We start from the raw sequence: 12,903 nt of genomic DNA, 5'->3' as shown, positions 1-12,903 counted from the left end.
GATGGGCTCAGAGAGGTCGAACAGGCGTTTGCCATTCTAACCATCAATTGGGAGTCTGTCAGCATCTCTCTCTCTCTCTCTCTCTCTCTCTCTCTCTCTCTCTCTCTCTCTCTCTCTCTCTCTAACAAAAGAAGAGCCGACTTGCTTGACTCACTAGAAACGCTCCTCAAAAACATATCCATGCCATAGTGTAAACATCCTCACATACACATCACACATTACAACACAGGATATACGGAAGAAAAGAAAAAAAAGAATAACTATGGCAATGCTAGTTGGAAACGATGCCAAATTATTAAAATCATATTCCTAAAAGACAAAGATAATGATTAAAGAACAGCCACCATACAATAACATGCTGAATAGCAAACATTTCTCGAAGGAAGAAGGTGTTTTCTTGGTTTGTTTTGTTTAAAAGCAAGTCAACTTCACGTGGTAAATAAACAAGGAATCACAACAAAGCATGTTGTCATTAGATGAACTCTACCGCCCCCTGGTGGACTGCGCACAGAGCTCTGTAGTCATTGCTGTGAGTGTTGCACAGCTCCATGCAACATGTATGAGGTAATGTCCTTCATTCAGGATTTCTGTTGGTTGCTAAATTTAGCACAGAGATGGATACACCACACATGCTACGAGCAATTAATCATCCCAGGTTTTTTGTTTTGTTTTTTTTTGTTTTGCTTTTAACGATTGCTTTTGTACAAACTTCAAATGATGCATGTGATGTGATTGTGAGAAGATTTTTTTCTCTGTGTAGCCTATATCCTCATAATATAGGCTAGTAAATTGTAATAGTAGTAGTAGTAGTAACAGTAGTAGTAGCTATTTTTCAACAACAATATTATTATTATTATTATATTAGGCTGCATTTCATGCTATACATACTGTATATCGGGGATATATCTCCATTAGTGGGCTTCACCTAACCAAACATTCTCCATCAAAGAACTCCTTTACTACGAAGCAGTAGTACAGCCTGGCTACATATGCGCTCCACCGAAAGGGGTGGAGATTACAGCATCAGACCAATCACAAACATGGAGAAACTGTGTAGAGGAATAGTTCTTTTAAAATATGAAGAATTAAAATCCATAATTCAGACCAAGAACAATAATTACTGCAGAAAAAGCAGGAAGGAAAGAATGCAGACAGGAAGCTGCTGACAGGAAGCTGCTGACACCGTTTATTACAGCACAGACGTGTTTATTTATCACACACACCGGGATGAGAGTGCATTTTTTCACTGTAGTATGTTCCTGCTGATGTAAATTTATATCTTTTCTAAAAGATGTTATTGGTAAATGAAAGGATTTAATTTATCAATTAATAATCTTTATTTCCTAAACGCAGCTGTCAGATCCACACCAACCAGGATCGTCAGCCTAAAAGGCTGCTCTAAAGTTAAAAAAAAAACCATTGCATACAGGAGAACATGACATTAAAACATCGGTTTTCTAATCATTGAATTTCAAAACTTTTTTCAATGACCTAGCATGACAGGCAAAAAAAAGGAAAAGGTGTCACACCTTTTAGATGTGGTGGTGGAGGAGACTGAGGAAGCAGGCCGAGGAAGCAGGCCGCTGTAGTGCCATGTTTAGTGCTCAAACCAAGAAAACCCAAATCCAAAATGGCAAAGGGAAGCAGCCAACAAGGAGGGTAACATTCGTAATGAATCTGCAAAAATTCTATGTCCTCAGCTAAGTAGTGAGGGAGGCTTGATTGGGAACGGGCCACACCTGGGTACTAAACATGTGGGCGCTGATCACTCACAACCCAAACACACTGACGTCACTGGGAGGTGGAGACACGAGCAGGAATACCCTGGAACACAAAAACACAAGAATGAACAAAAGGACTAAAGATAACTAAAATCAAACAGAACTGACAAGAGAGGGTGGTATAAATGTAAATCATTAGTCAATAAAAATGAAATAAAAGTTTTAAAAAAGTGTTATTTTATTGGACATTATTATTATTATTATTATTATTATTATTATTATTATTATTATTATTATTGTTATTATTATTATTATTATTATTATTATTATTATTATTATTATTATTATTATTATTATTATCATGAAATTGAAAAACTGCACAGGGGATAAAGTGGCTAGCAAATACTGTCTATACCTTAATTGTTGAAATTAGTTGAAAAATGTGGGAGTAGTTGAAGGACAAGCCTGAATATATGTGTGTATATATATATATATATATATATATATATATATATATATATATATATATATATATATATATATATATATGTATGTATGAATTTTCCGATCGTTTTGCTACCGTTTTCGTTAAAATAAAGGGGAACTGGGGGAAATACCGTAAATAATAATAACATTGGGATGATGATTTAAACTGATATTGGGGAAAGAGATCAGATCAGCTTCAGTTTGTAATGCTGTAGAGGAGCACCTCACTGTGGCCTTAAAGCGAATTGCAGGACCTCGGGGTTATTGTAAGGATACAGTATATTACAATTTTTAAACCTGATGTAATTTAACTGTGGTGAAGCTGTGTGCTTCGCAGCACTTTGTGACATAATGTTCCAATGTAAATTAAATGTACCTCATCAAGTAAGCAGCTGAAAACACAATGCAAATGAATTAACTAATTTGATAACAATTAACATTTTGTAAATTTGTTTGTGGATTTAATCTGTGCTACCAGAGCATTTTTCTTTTGTTATATTAGACATACGACTTTGGTTAAATGCTTCTTTTAAATGAGCCAAAAGTGCAGCTGCATTCAGGGAGAATTTAGTGTGCAGCGTTCTTTGTGACCAGAAGATTGTTCTGGGACTCTGGGAATTGTGGCCAGATCTTTTAAGGCATAGAGTGGCATAAAGGAAAGGAGCTTTAGTGTAAACTGAGATCAGCAGCTTGAGGTTGGGCATCCACACAATTATGGCCATCATTAGCATTTGCTTAATCTGATGAGTAGAGCATTTTTAAACCAGGAGAACCATCCATTAGCTTGTACCAACCTAATTGTTCAGTGCAATTGCAGAAGCCTGCAGAGAAGTATTAGTACAATTACAAAGAGTGTTTTCGAGATATCATAAGAACATGTTGTAATTTATTGTCTGATGCATTGAAAAATAATAAGGAAAAAACATGATGCATGATACCTCTGCCAATAGTCTGTGAAATGATTCAGACTATTATCACATTGTTATGATGTAGTAAAAATGTTTAATTTGCTGTATATCCTATTGACTTGGTGACTATTAAAATTTCCCTAAACTGCCTCATTTGCTGCTGTATATGGATATGGTTTAGCTATGAGTTTATGAACTGCAGGCTTTTAGTGTTTGCATGAATCCCTATGGTTGCTGTTTCTTTTATTTGTATGTTTGATTTTTCTTTTTCTTTATTATTTGTAAACTGCTGTGAGATTCTCAAAATCTGCTTGCTGCTCTTTGTCTTGTTTTATGGAATTGATGATCTGGTCTTTCTTCGCTTGTGGTCAAATCTCTCTACTAGAAGGAAGGGCAATGGGAGAGTTTGCAAGTCCTGAAGACGTGGAAGACGTCCACCACCAGATTGGAATTTATGATATCGGGTCTTCTGCTGATTGAATCTGACATTTTCCTGATTTATCGCAAAATTGGATTACGTTGGCAGCACTATTGGAAGCCGCAGTCATCAACGAAAGGAGCCAAACTCTCCAAACTCTCTCAGATGGATTCCACCGCAGAACTTTAAGAGGAGTGGATAGTTTGTTTCACAGGAAACGGCCACACTATTGGATTACTGATGAAAATGACCAGGAACAGGAACAGTAGGGCTGGTAGCCATGTTACAGCCAGCACGTCTCAAAACACCTTCTCTAATCTCAGGGCCCAGTGACCTTTAACAGAAGAAGATGGTGAGAGGATGCAGGGGGGACAATAATTGTGTTCATACCCATTACTGAATTCAACAGTTAGGCTATCGTGATCTATCACTCCAAAATAAAAGTCTGAATAAATAGTTAATGATGAAGAACTTATCATTTATTCATCAACAACAACACATCCCTGTTAAGTGCAAACACATTAAGTGAAGAATGTCACACTTAAAAGCTTGTAAATCTTTAATAAAGGATATTTAAGTGTAGGTATGCACTTACAAGCTTCATTTTGTATGTATTTATTATGCATTAATAAAACAATACAGTTTTAATTGAAATGACCAGCAAAACAATGGAAATGCCTAAACAACATTTTAGAGAAGCTTCATAACAAATGAAAATCTTGGTAATTTGCAAAGATGATAATTTCTCTGGATCTTATTTTGGTATTGTAGGCGTCTGCCGGACACTGTGTGCCCTCAAACTCTGCGTTTGAATATTGGCTTTTGAGCTGATTTTGAAGGTTGGTCTATGACAGAATTACTTCATATTAAACTAGTAGTGGTCAAAGAACGCACATGACAACACCTTATTTTATGGTCACTTCTACAAAAGTGAGCATGTGTGAAGGAGCTTACTTGACAAAATGTGCTAACAGAGGAAAGCCAGATAATGATTCCTGTACAATGACTCAGTTCTCACATTTTGAGATAAAAAAAATCAAAATGAGATCCCTAATTTATTCTAGGCTGCAAGAGAGAAAGACTTCAGAACCGGTATCTGCTCTGGGGTGTCCTAATCTGATATTGGATATCGGTACAATATCAGCAAATAAAAAAACTACCAAAAAACACCAGGAGTGTCGGATTATATTGGCTTGCCTCTAAGACCTCCGATACAAGCAGTTCATTCTCGACTCCTCTCTAGCACTTCTGACATATGGGTCAGTTTTTCTCACACTTACTGTTGCTGACTATGGTTCTCTGTTTGATTAATATCTTGGATCAAGTCCTTTCAATCATTTCACACTGTAAAATAAGCCATAGATATACAGTATGTTTGATTTGTGCTAAAATTGCATTGTATCAACATCAATATCAGCCAATTCTTAAAGTTGAAAAATTGGTATTGTATCAGAAGTGGAAAAGTTGGATCGAGACAGCTCTAATCTGCACTTTGTTAACGGAAAAAGGCTCAAGTGCTTTTTAGCTGTAGGTTATACTGCATGAATTTGACTGATGTGGCATTTGTTGGGATCATTTAATCCTTACACCTGTCATCTAAAAATATATCACTAGTGACAGGGGAAGTATTTAAGCCTGATTTTAGTGATTATCTCTTTATTGTGTCATCGCTGCAGGATGCACACATAAGGCACCAACTGAATCGTGTACCACAGGCCATACCACAGAAGTCCACAGTTGTAGATTTAAATTTCATATTTTGCTGTCGTCCACTCATCAGCATTTATAGTTAAATTCAATTCAACTTTATTTGTATAGCGCAAATTACAGCAAAGTCATCTTAATGTGCTTATCAAAATGTAACATTTATAATAAGAAAGAAAAAACTCAACAAGATCCACATGAACAAGCATTTAGCAACAGTGGGAAGAAACAACTTCCTTTTAACAGGAAGAGATCTCCAGCAGAACCAAGTTCAGAGGTGGCAGCCATCTGCTGTGACTGGTTGAGGTTAGTGGACCGAAGGAAACAAAAGAACAGGATAGAGAGATAGAACATCAGAGTGTCCCAGACAAGTTGAGCCGTGAAACACAGATCAGCAACTGCCATCATCAGCTTCACGACACCTGAAACAGAGAAGAGAGACAAGAGCGAGGAGAAGGCACTGACTGCAGAAAAACATGACACATTATTATAAAGTCAGCCTGCCTCGGCCTTGGGCCTCACTCCCAGTGGCCTAATCAACACTTATATAGGTGACGAATCTCTTCCCGTTTATTGATAAGCTAACAGCAACTCCAAGGTCTGCAAATGTGACCGTTTACAGACGAGCCCATGACCGCTCTAGTGGTTAGGTTATGTCATGATTCAGTCCTGTTTATGCGGACTATAAATCATAACCAGCTACATCAGAATTTGAATCTCTTCCTGTTTATTGAACCAGTAAATGCGACCATTTACAGACAAGCCCATGTCCGCTCTAGCGGTTAGGTTAGGTTATGATTCAAAAGGGCAGCAGCCAATCCCCAAAGTGACATACTCTAGTTTCTCCAAGACTTTCCTCTGGAAGGACATATCTAAAACAACTTCCACTGGAGCATGGAAACCTCATCACTATTGATGCATATTATCGGAACGTTATTGGTATCGGCCGATATTGGTTTTAAAATCGAGTCTCGACATAACATCAGCCATTGTGCTGATGTAATTATCTGATAAAGTAACAGGCTTTGCTTCCTTGACCAACCCATAGAAATAATATCCCTAGAAGTCTTATAGCCCATGGAGAGGTGTGACTAAACGCTGCTATCTTGTGTGTGGGGAGCAGACTGCAGTGGGTATATCAACGGAATCAACAATCTCAAGCTTTTTCTAACATACATACTGTATATAGCTATGACACAGAATGCTTGGATCTTGTAAAAATTCTGTTTTTGCCACTTAAATAAAAAATTAAATTAAGTAACTCGCTGGCAGGATTAACTTTTTTTTTTTCTTCAAAACTTCTATTCTGAGTGCTTCCAGATAACCAATAATCTAGTCACGTATCTTGCGAGACTGAAGTGAATGTTACAGTGGTCAGGACCAGGGGTGGACTGGCCATCTGGCACTGGGTATCGTCCCAGTGGGCCAGGCCGGTCAGCTACGTTTTTTTTTTTTGACGAGCAAGTGAAGGCAGCCATGGTCACAGGTGGCCAAAAATGGGCAAATATGTAACAAGAAAGATGTGAAAAGTGACTAAATGGGCAAAAGCAGTCCGAGTGGCCAAAAAATGGGCAAATAAATAGGAACCAGGTGGTATGTTATGGCAAAGGGTAGCTTTGATGAGCAAAATGTGGCAAACAATAGAGGGTTTTCATCTACGTCACATTCTGGGCAGTAACCCAGATGCGCAGCCATATGGGAAGCCATTGGAGATAAACACTGCGATAGATAATGTCCAAAACCACAGAAAAAACTCCTCAAAATGCAAGATGCAAAGGCATACAGGGAAGGACTTTGTCCGCAGAGAAAGGGCACAATATTTGGAAAAGTTACAGTTATTGGTAGTGCAGATCCATACGAGTCGGCTTCCTCGTCTAGGATCAATGACGACCCGGAGAGTCTTCCGTCTATCCTGATATGTCAACTACCTGGTTTCTCGCCAAGCCCATACACAGTGGGAAGATCTTAAATCTTATAAAAGTTTGGAGGCCTATAACCAGATGGTGTGTGGATGGATGAGGTAGATGCAGTATCAAGTCATCAATGACAAATGTGTTGTGAACGCCAAAGTAAGTAAAGCAATAACGTATTTAATCAACCTAACCTTTACTGTATGATATCATGAACATTAGTTATGAGCCGCTGCTATCAACAATTAACTTACCTGACAAGAATTGGGCCAAACAGATTTGGATGTTCACCAGATTTTTGCCTCGTAGATCCTGGTTTAGCTTTGCTAACCACAAGCAACCTCCTTCCTTCTGAACTTTGACATTGTTCTCCCATATTAGTTATAACCTTTGGCAACTCCAAATGTTTTTCACGGTCTGACCGTTTGGTACAGCCAAAAACACGGCAGTTAATTCACCATTCCTTTCGTTCGAAGTTGGGATGTGCTTTGTTTACCTGCTGAGTACCTCGAGTATGGCAACTTCTGGTTTAATGATGCGGTGATTACACGCTGTGAAAACCCCTATAGTGGGCAAAAATCTCCAAAAGTTAAAGAATTAGACTTTAAAAATTTAATGAAATTTATCCGACTAATAATTTTATCAGACCTAAATTCAATAGAGAGGTGGAGGCTTTACCTTCTGTGTCAGTGAAATAGAAGATTTGGAGCAGCTTTTTTTTTTACATTGTACTGTGGTTCGGGCATTTTGGGAGGAATTTGTGGAGCTGCTGCGACTAAGGGAATACATTTATCCCCACTAACAAGTGTATTTATTGGCAAAAGTTTGCTCATTGGACTGAAAAGGGGCCGAAAACAGTTGAAGAAAGTGCCAAAATTGGATAAAAGTGTCAAAAAGATTGTATTGTTTCATAGATATTGTTCAATGTTTTACAATAAAATAAGATCGGAACATTCAAGCTGTCACTTATTAAAAATCGGGATAGCAAAAAAATCGGAATCGGCAGTTCAGACTTTTTAAAAGATCGGTGATGACCAAAAAATCGGTGCATCTCTAGTTTGACGTGTAGCTTCTCTAACAGGCTGAAACAAAGAATACTGGAAAATTGAACAATATTTTTTGTGCGTTTGCTTAAATAATGACCACAAGGTGTCCTCATCGTTTTGAATAGTGATGTCCAGTTTGAGCCTGGTATGGTTTCAACTTAAAAAATGGTACACTGTGTCAACTAACATCTCTCTAATCAATCAGCGTCCTGGATCACCACATTAACATCACACACTAGTTGAAGTGAAACACAAACACGTTCCTTTCAGTGTGAGACTAATAGTAAATCCTGAGTCTTTTTTTTTTTTTTTTTTTTTTAACTCTGCCGACACAAAAGAAAAGCGTTGCTGTCTCCTCCCCTTTTTATCAGATCCTTGCGTGCTGTAATAGCGGCTCTGAGCCCAGCAGCTCACCTACACTTTCAGCTTAGAATGATATCACTATGATCGATCGTGCTGCCATCGATCCGGACCGGAGCCACTGATCCCAGTGTCTGATCCTCCACAGCTCGCATGGTGGATTCCTTGGTCCTCTGTGTGGGAAACAGCCGCATCCTCACCGCTGTGGATGAGAAGGTGAAGCCTTCATTCTAGCCGCTATGAGACGGATCACTGGGAAGACGAAGGATGAAACTTTAATCGAGCTGCAGAGCGCTACAGACTCTCAGATTACAGGTGATTAAAAATAATCTACCTTTTCTCCTTATTGGCATGGTCTCACACGGTATGGGGGCTGGGGCGGCATGAATTGTCTTCTTTTTTTTATTTAAATTATTATTATTATTATTATTATTATTATTATTATTATTATTATCATCTATCTAATGGTGTTTAATGCTGCATGTGCTTTGTGCACAATAGGACAGCTCTGTACGTGTTGTTAATCAATAGAACCCACTCAACTGAGGAGACATACAGTTAATCTTTTGAAGACTAAATCCTTCATTTACATTTAAGGTAGCAGTGTACATCAAATACAATTCAATTCCATTCAAAAACAAGTGTGATATAGAACAATATACACACAAAAGGAATAAAGATTAAAAATAGCAACATTTGTGTTGTGCAAAAAACAAAAAGTACAATAAAAAATAGTTTCACTATGTACTGTATATGTAGAATAAAATTTACGATTATGTTATGAGTGTTTTAAAAGAGGGAAAGGTTATGTACAGGGTTTTACATATATCTATATACACACACATATGCATACATGTACACAAGCACTTACAAGTATATGCATACATGAATGGACAGACTATTTATATATACATGAATGTAGTCCAAATACTCTTCTACCTGCTTAACCTAACTCCATATTTATAATGTATTTGATGGCACAAATCTGTTTACTCTCAATGGGTTCTTCTAAATGCAGGTTAGTAGGTCTCATCATCATGACTTGGCTGTTCCTTTAAAACTGGGACTACTGTAGCCCTAGTGAGGTCACACAAACTGAGTTCATTTAAGGTCACAAGCAATTCCCACAAATATTTAGTGACACCGCTGCAGACTGTATGTTTGCCAAAGAAGAATTTACATCGCATGGATTTAAAAAAAAAAAAAGGAGCAAGTGAACAAATGATCTCTGCTGCTGCAATCCCCCAGGCTTTGTTTGCTTTTCAGGAAATGTCAAAATCCCCATGAATCCATCACAGTCTGTCAGCTGAGTTCCTGAGAATGCAATCAGCAATTTGAGAAATGTACCACCGAACATTTACACATAAATATTAGCCTGATTGAAGTGTATCAGCTGACAATCCTCAAACACCAGCTAAAGATTAATACTAGTTGTGATTATAACAAAGGAGTCTATAATGTATCAATGATTATTAAATCAAGCATTTGGTTTCTAGTGTTAAACTACAATCTATAAACTTTTACACAGGTAGCAGCAAATAGAGAGATTCTATCAGAGGGTTGGCTTTTTTTTTTGGTTAAGATTAATATATTCATTATTATTACGTAAAGTAGTTCTGCCATTATTTAGAAGTATTAAATTATTTCCTATACAGTAATAGATCTTACTACAGACTAAAAAAAAAAAAAAGGTATATTAATGTATACTGCAAGGCTTCTCCATGTTTAGTAAAACCTATCATGGATTTCGATAACTTGCTATTAAGCGGACAACAAATCTATGATATTTACACCAGACATAGGCAACTGGTGGTCCTCGGTTTAATTTTGTGCGGCCCCCAAAACAAATCCCCCAAAAATATATTTCAAGAAGTTGGAAGGAATATAAAGCCCAACATAAAACACAAAATAACTCCCAAAACACACAAATTAACAGCAAAATGCAGAAATTACACACAAAAAACATACAAAAAAATTGCAAAAATACACAAAATGACTCATGAAACACAAAATGACAACAAAGACGGACACAACAACCACTTAAACAATAAAATGACTTCGAAAACACCATTATAGAATAGCGCCAAAGACACAGAAACTGTTCAACAAAATTACACAAAATGACTGGAAAATACAGAAAACTACAACAAAAAAACAGAAAGTGACCCCAAAAAGGCACAAAATCGACAAGACAGAAGAAAACACAAAATTACAACAAGAACACAGCAAAATAACAAAAACACACATAATGACTACAAAATGACTAAAAACCACAGACACAGACACACAAAAAAGACAGTAATGCTCAGACTCGTCATTTTTCTAAATGCTGACATAAATATTGATAATGTGGCCCTCGGATCAGATACAATCACATTTTTGTGGCTCCCGCTGTGATAAAGTTGCCCATCCCTGATCTACACATTGTTAAGGACACTGAAAGAGGACGCACATGGGCTTCACAATGACTGATGATATCAGTTGACAACTGTCGAGAATATGATCTACATTCCTCTGACGATATTTTAATTAAAAATTGTCTGAGGAAAAATGTACTTATGATTTATTCATTTTTTAATCATATATGAAATAAACCTACACTTTCAGCTCAATGTAACGTCCATTTTAAAAGCATCTACTACCAAACCAGTCCATTATGGGGTTAGCTGAAAAACACAATAACCACCAATGTATTCTCAGGAAGCCTGCATAATAAGCAGGCAGGAGGAGAACATGCAATTTCTAAACAGATCAAACGCCCGTCTTTGGATTTTTACACACTACTGCAGTGTGTTTACAATTGTATTTTTAAATTTATTTGAATTATTATTCTTTTTATAAATTAACGCATCCCACACAATAAATATTCTATAATTAAACTCTCTGAAATATAAATCTAGTTTAAATAAAATGCAGTGTGAAAATATCTGAGGACACATCTTTGTGCACTAATCTTGGCTAATCTGTATTTGTAACACACTTGAATAAACATGATCAAAAACCCATTCTAGAGAAAAAATAATGTCTCTGGGGTCGACGGACGTTTGTGATATCAAATTGGGCTCACGACCCGAAAAAGGTTGAGGAACCACTTCACTCCTGACTCTTCGAGGACACAATTTTGGTCCTAGTTATTGATATTAGAAAGTGATGTTTGAGAAATGTTCTTCTTTTGTTTGCTAACTGTATACAGACAAACAAAAGTTCAGTTCATGACCTGAAAATTAACCAAAAGCGAACTGCCCCTAAAGATAAATTCTTACTTGAATCACAGCCCATTGTGTGTCTGTGCAACAGCAGGATGCACAGACCTCTCGCACTGATGTCACTACATCACTGAAACATCATTAAAGGCAATGGGACACAAAGGGCCTTTTTAGTTTGTGAGTAGCCCAAACCTTATCTCAGATACCCAGCTTTCCCTTTGTTTTCCTTCACTCTTTATCGTGTTCATTAGCAGGTTGGTGATCAAATCATGTGCAGAGGTCCAGACCAATGGACTCATGTTCATCAGAAGCTTTGTTTAGCTTCTCATCGGGCCAGAGCTTTTGCCATTGGAGAGATGGAGGCACAGAGAGCAGAGGAAAGACTCTTTCCTCACCTTACATTTAGTGTTTGAGGAGCATTACAGCTGTCGTTTACAGCTGCACAAACACTGAGCAGTCACAAAGAATGAAAGGTTTTCTCCAGTTTGGAGGACACTTTACTTCATTCAAAACACAGTGAAGCCCCTGATTGCCAGCTTCCTGGCTTACCTTGTTCTCTTAATGGTCTTCAGTGTGTTTTTTTAATAAGCATTTTCACACACTCGGAAATCTCGCTCTCGTTCAGTTCTCACGAATGAGGTCAAAGGTCAAGAGGTATAAACTCACCATTGCTGACGGTGTAAACAGTGAGTCTGACAGAGATTTAGATGATTTTTTTCCCCATTGGGAAACATGGTATCGGCCTCCAAGGTAGAAATGCCGAGTTAGCTGCTAAACTAATGCTGCACATAAGCTAAAAATGCAGGTTTTTCCTGACTTTTCAACAGTGATCAATCAGCTAAACAGTGGTGTTTCACTTATCAGCACTGTCCATCCTGTGCACTTCCTTCAAATTTGTAAAATGAATTAAAATAATAGCTTAATATAAATAATCATGGACCTGGTTAGTGAATGGTGTACCACGTAAATTCACCTTTTCAAAGTGAGAACTCATACTGCCCTTTTCACTCTCGGAAATCTTGTGTGTCCCATCAATAATAATGTATTTTAGGCAGTGGCTATCTGTACAGTTTGCCGTATCAATTTACCGACATTCTGTCTTTTACGCAGCACCCCTATTTGTCCAGTTTAGGTCACGTGATAG

The 12,903-nt window shown here is 37.5% G+C and overlaps 1 protein-coding gene across 2 annotated transcripts in view; it reads left to right on the top strand.

The window, feature by feature from the left end:
* The first annotated feature begins 8,582 nt into the window (after positions 1-8,582).
* Positions 8,583-12,903, top strand: part of ano5b (anoctamin 5b) — a 34,506-nt gene continuing 30,185 nt past the window's right edge. For both annotated transcript variants that reach the window (XM_028438570.1, XM_028438560.1), the window contains exon 1: positions 8,583-8,868. In XM_028438570.1, coding sequence (XP_028294371.1) covers positions 8,793-8,868 — 76 coding nt within the window. In that variant the 5' untranslated portion in view covers positions 8,583-8,792. The remainder of the gene's footprint in view (positions 8,869-12,903) is intronic.

Source organism: Gouania willdenowi, chromosome 3, assembly GCF_900634775.1.
Source record: "Gouania willdenowi chromosome 3, fGouWil2.1, whole genome shotgun sequence".
In the NCBI taxonomy this organism is placed as follows: Eukaryota; Metazoa; Chordata; class Actinopteri; order Blenniiformes; family Gobiesocidae; genus Gouania; species Gouania willdenowi.
This window is presented reverse-complemented; position numbering and strand designations above follow the sequence as displayed.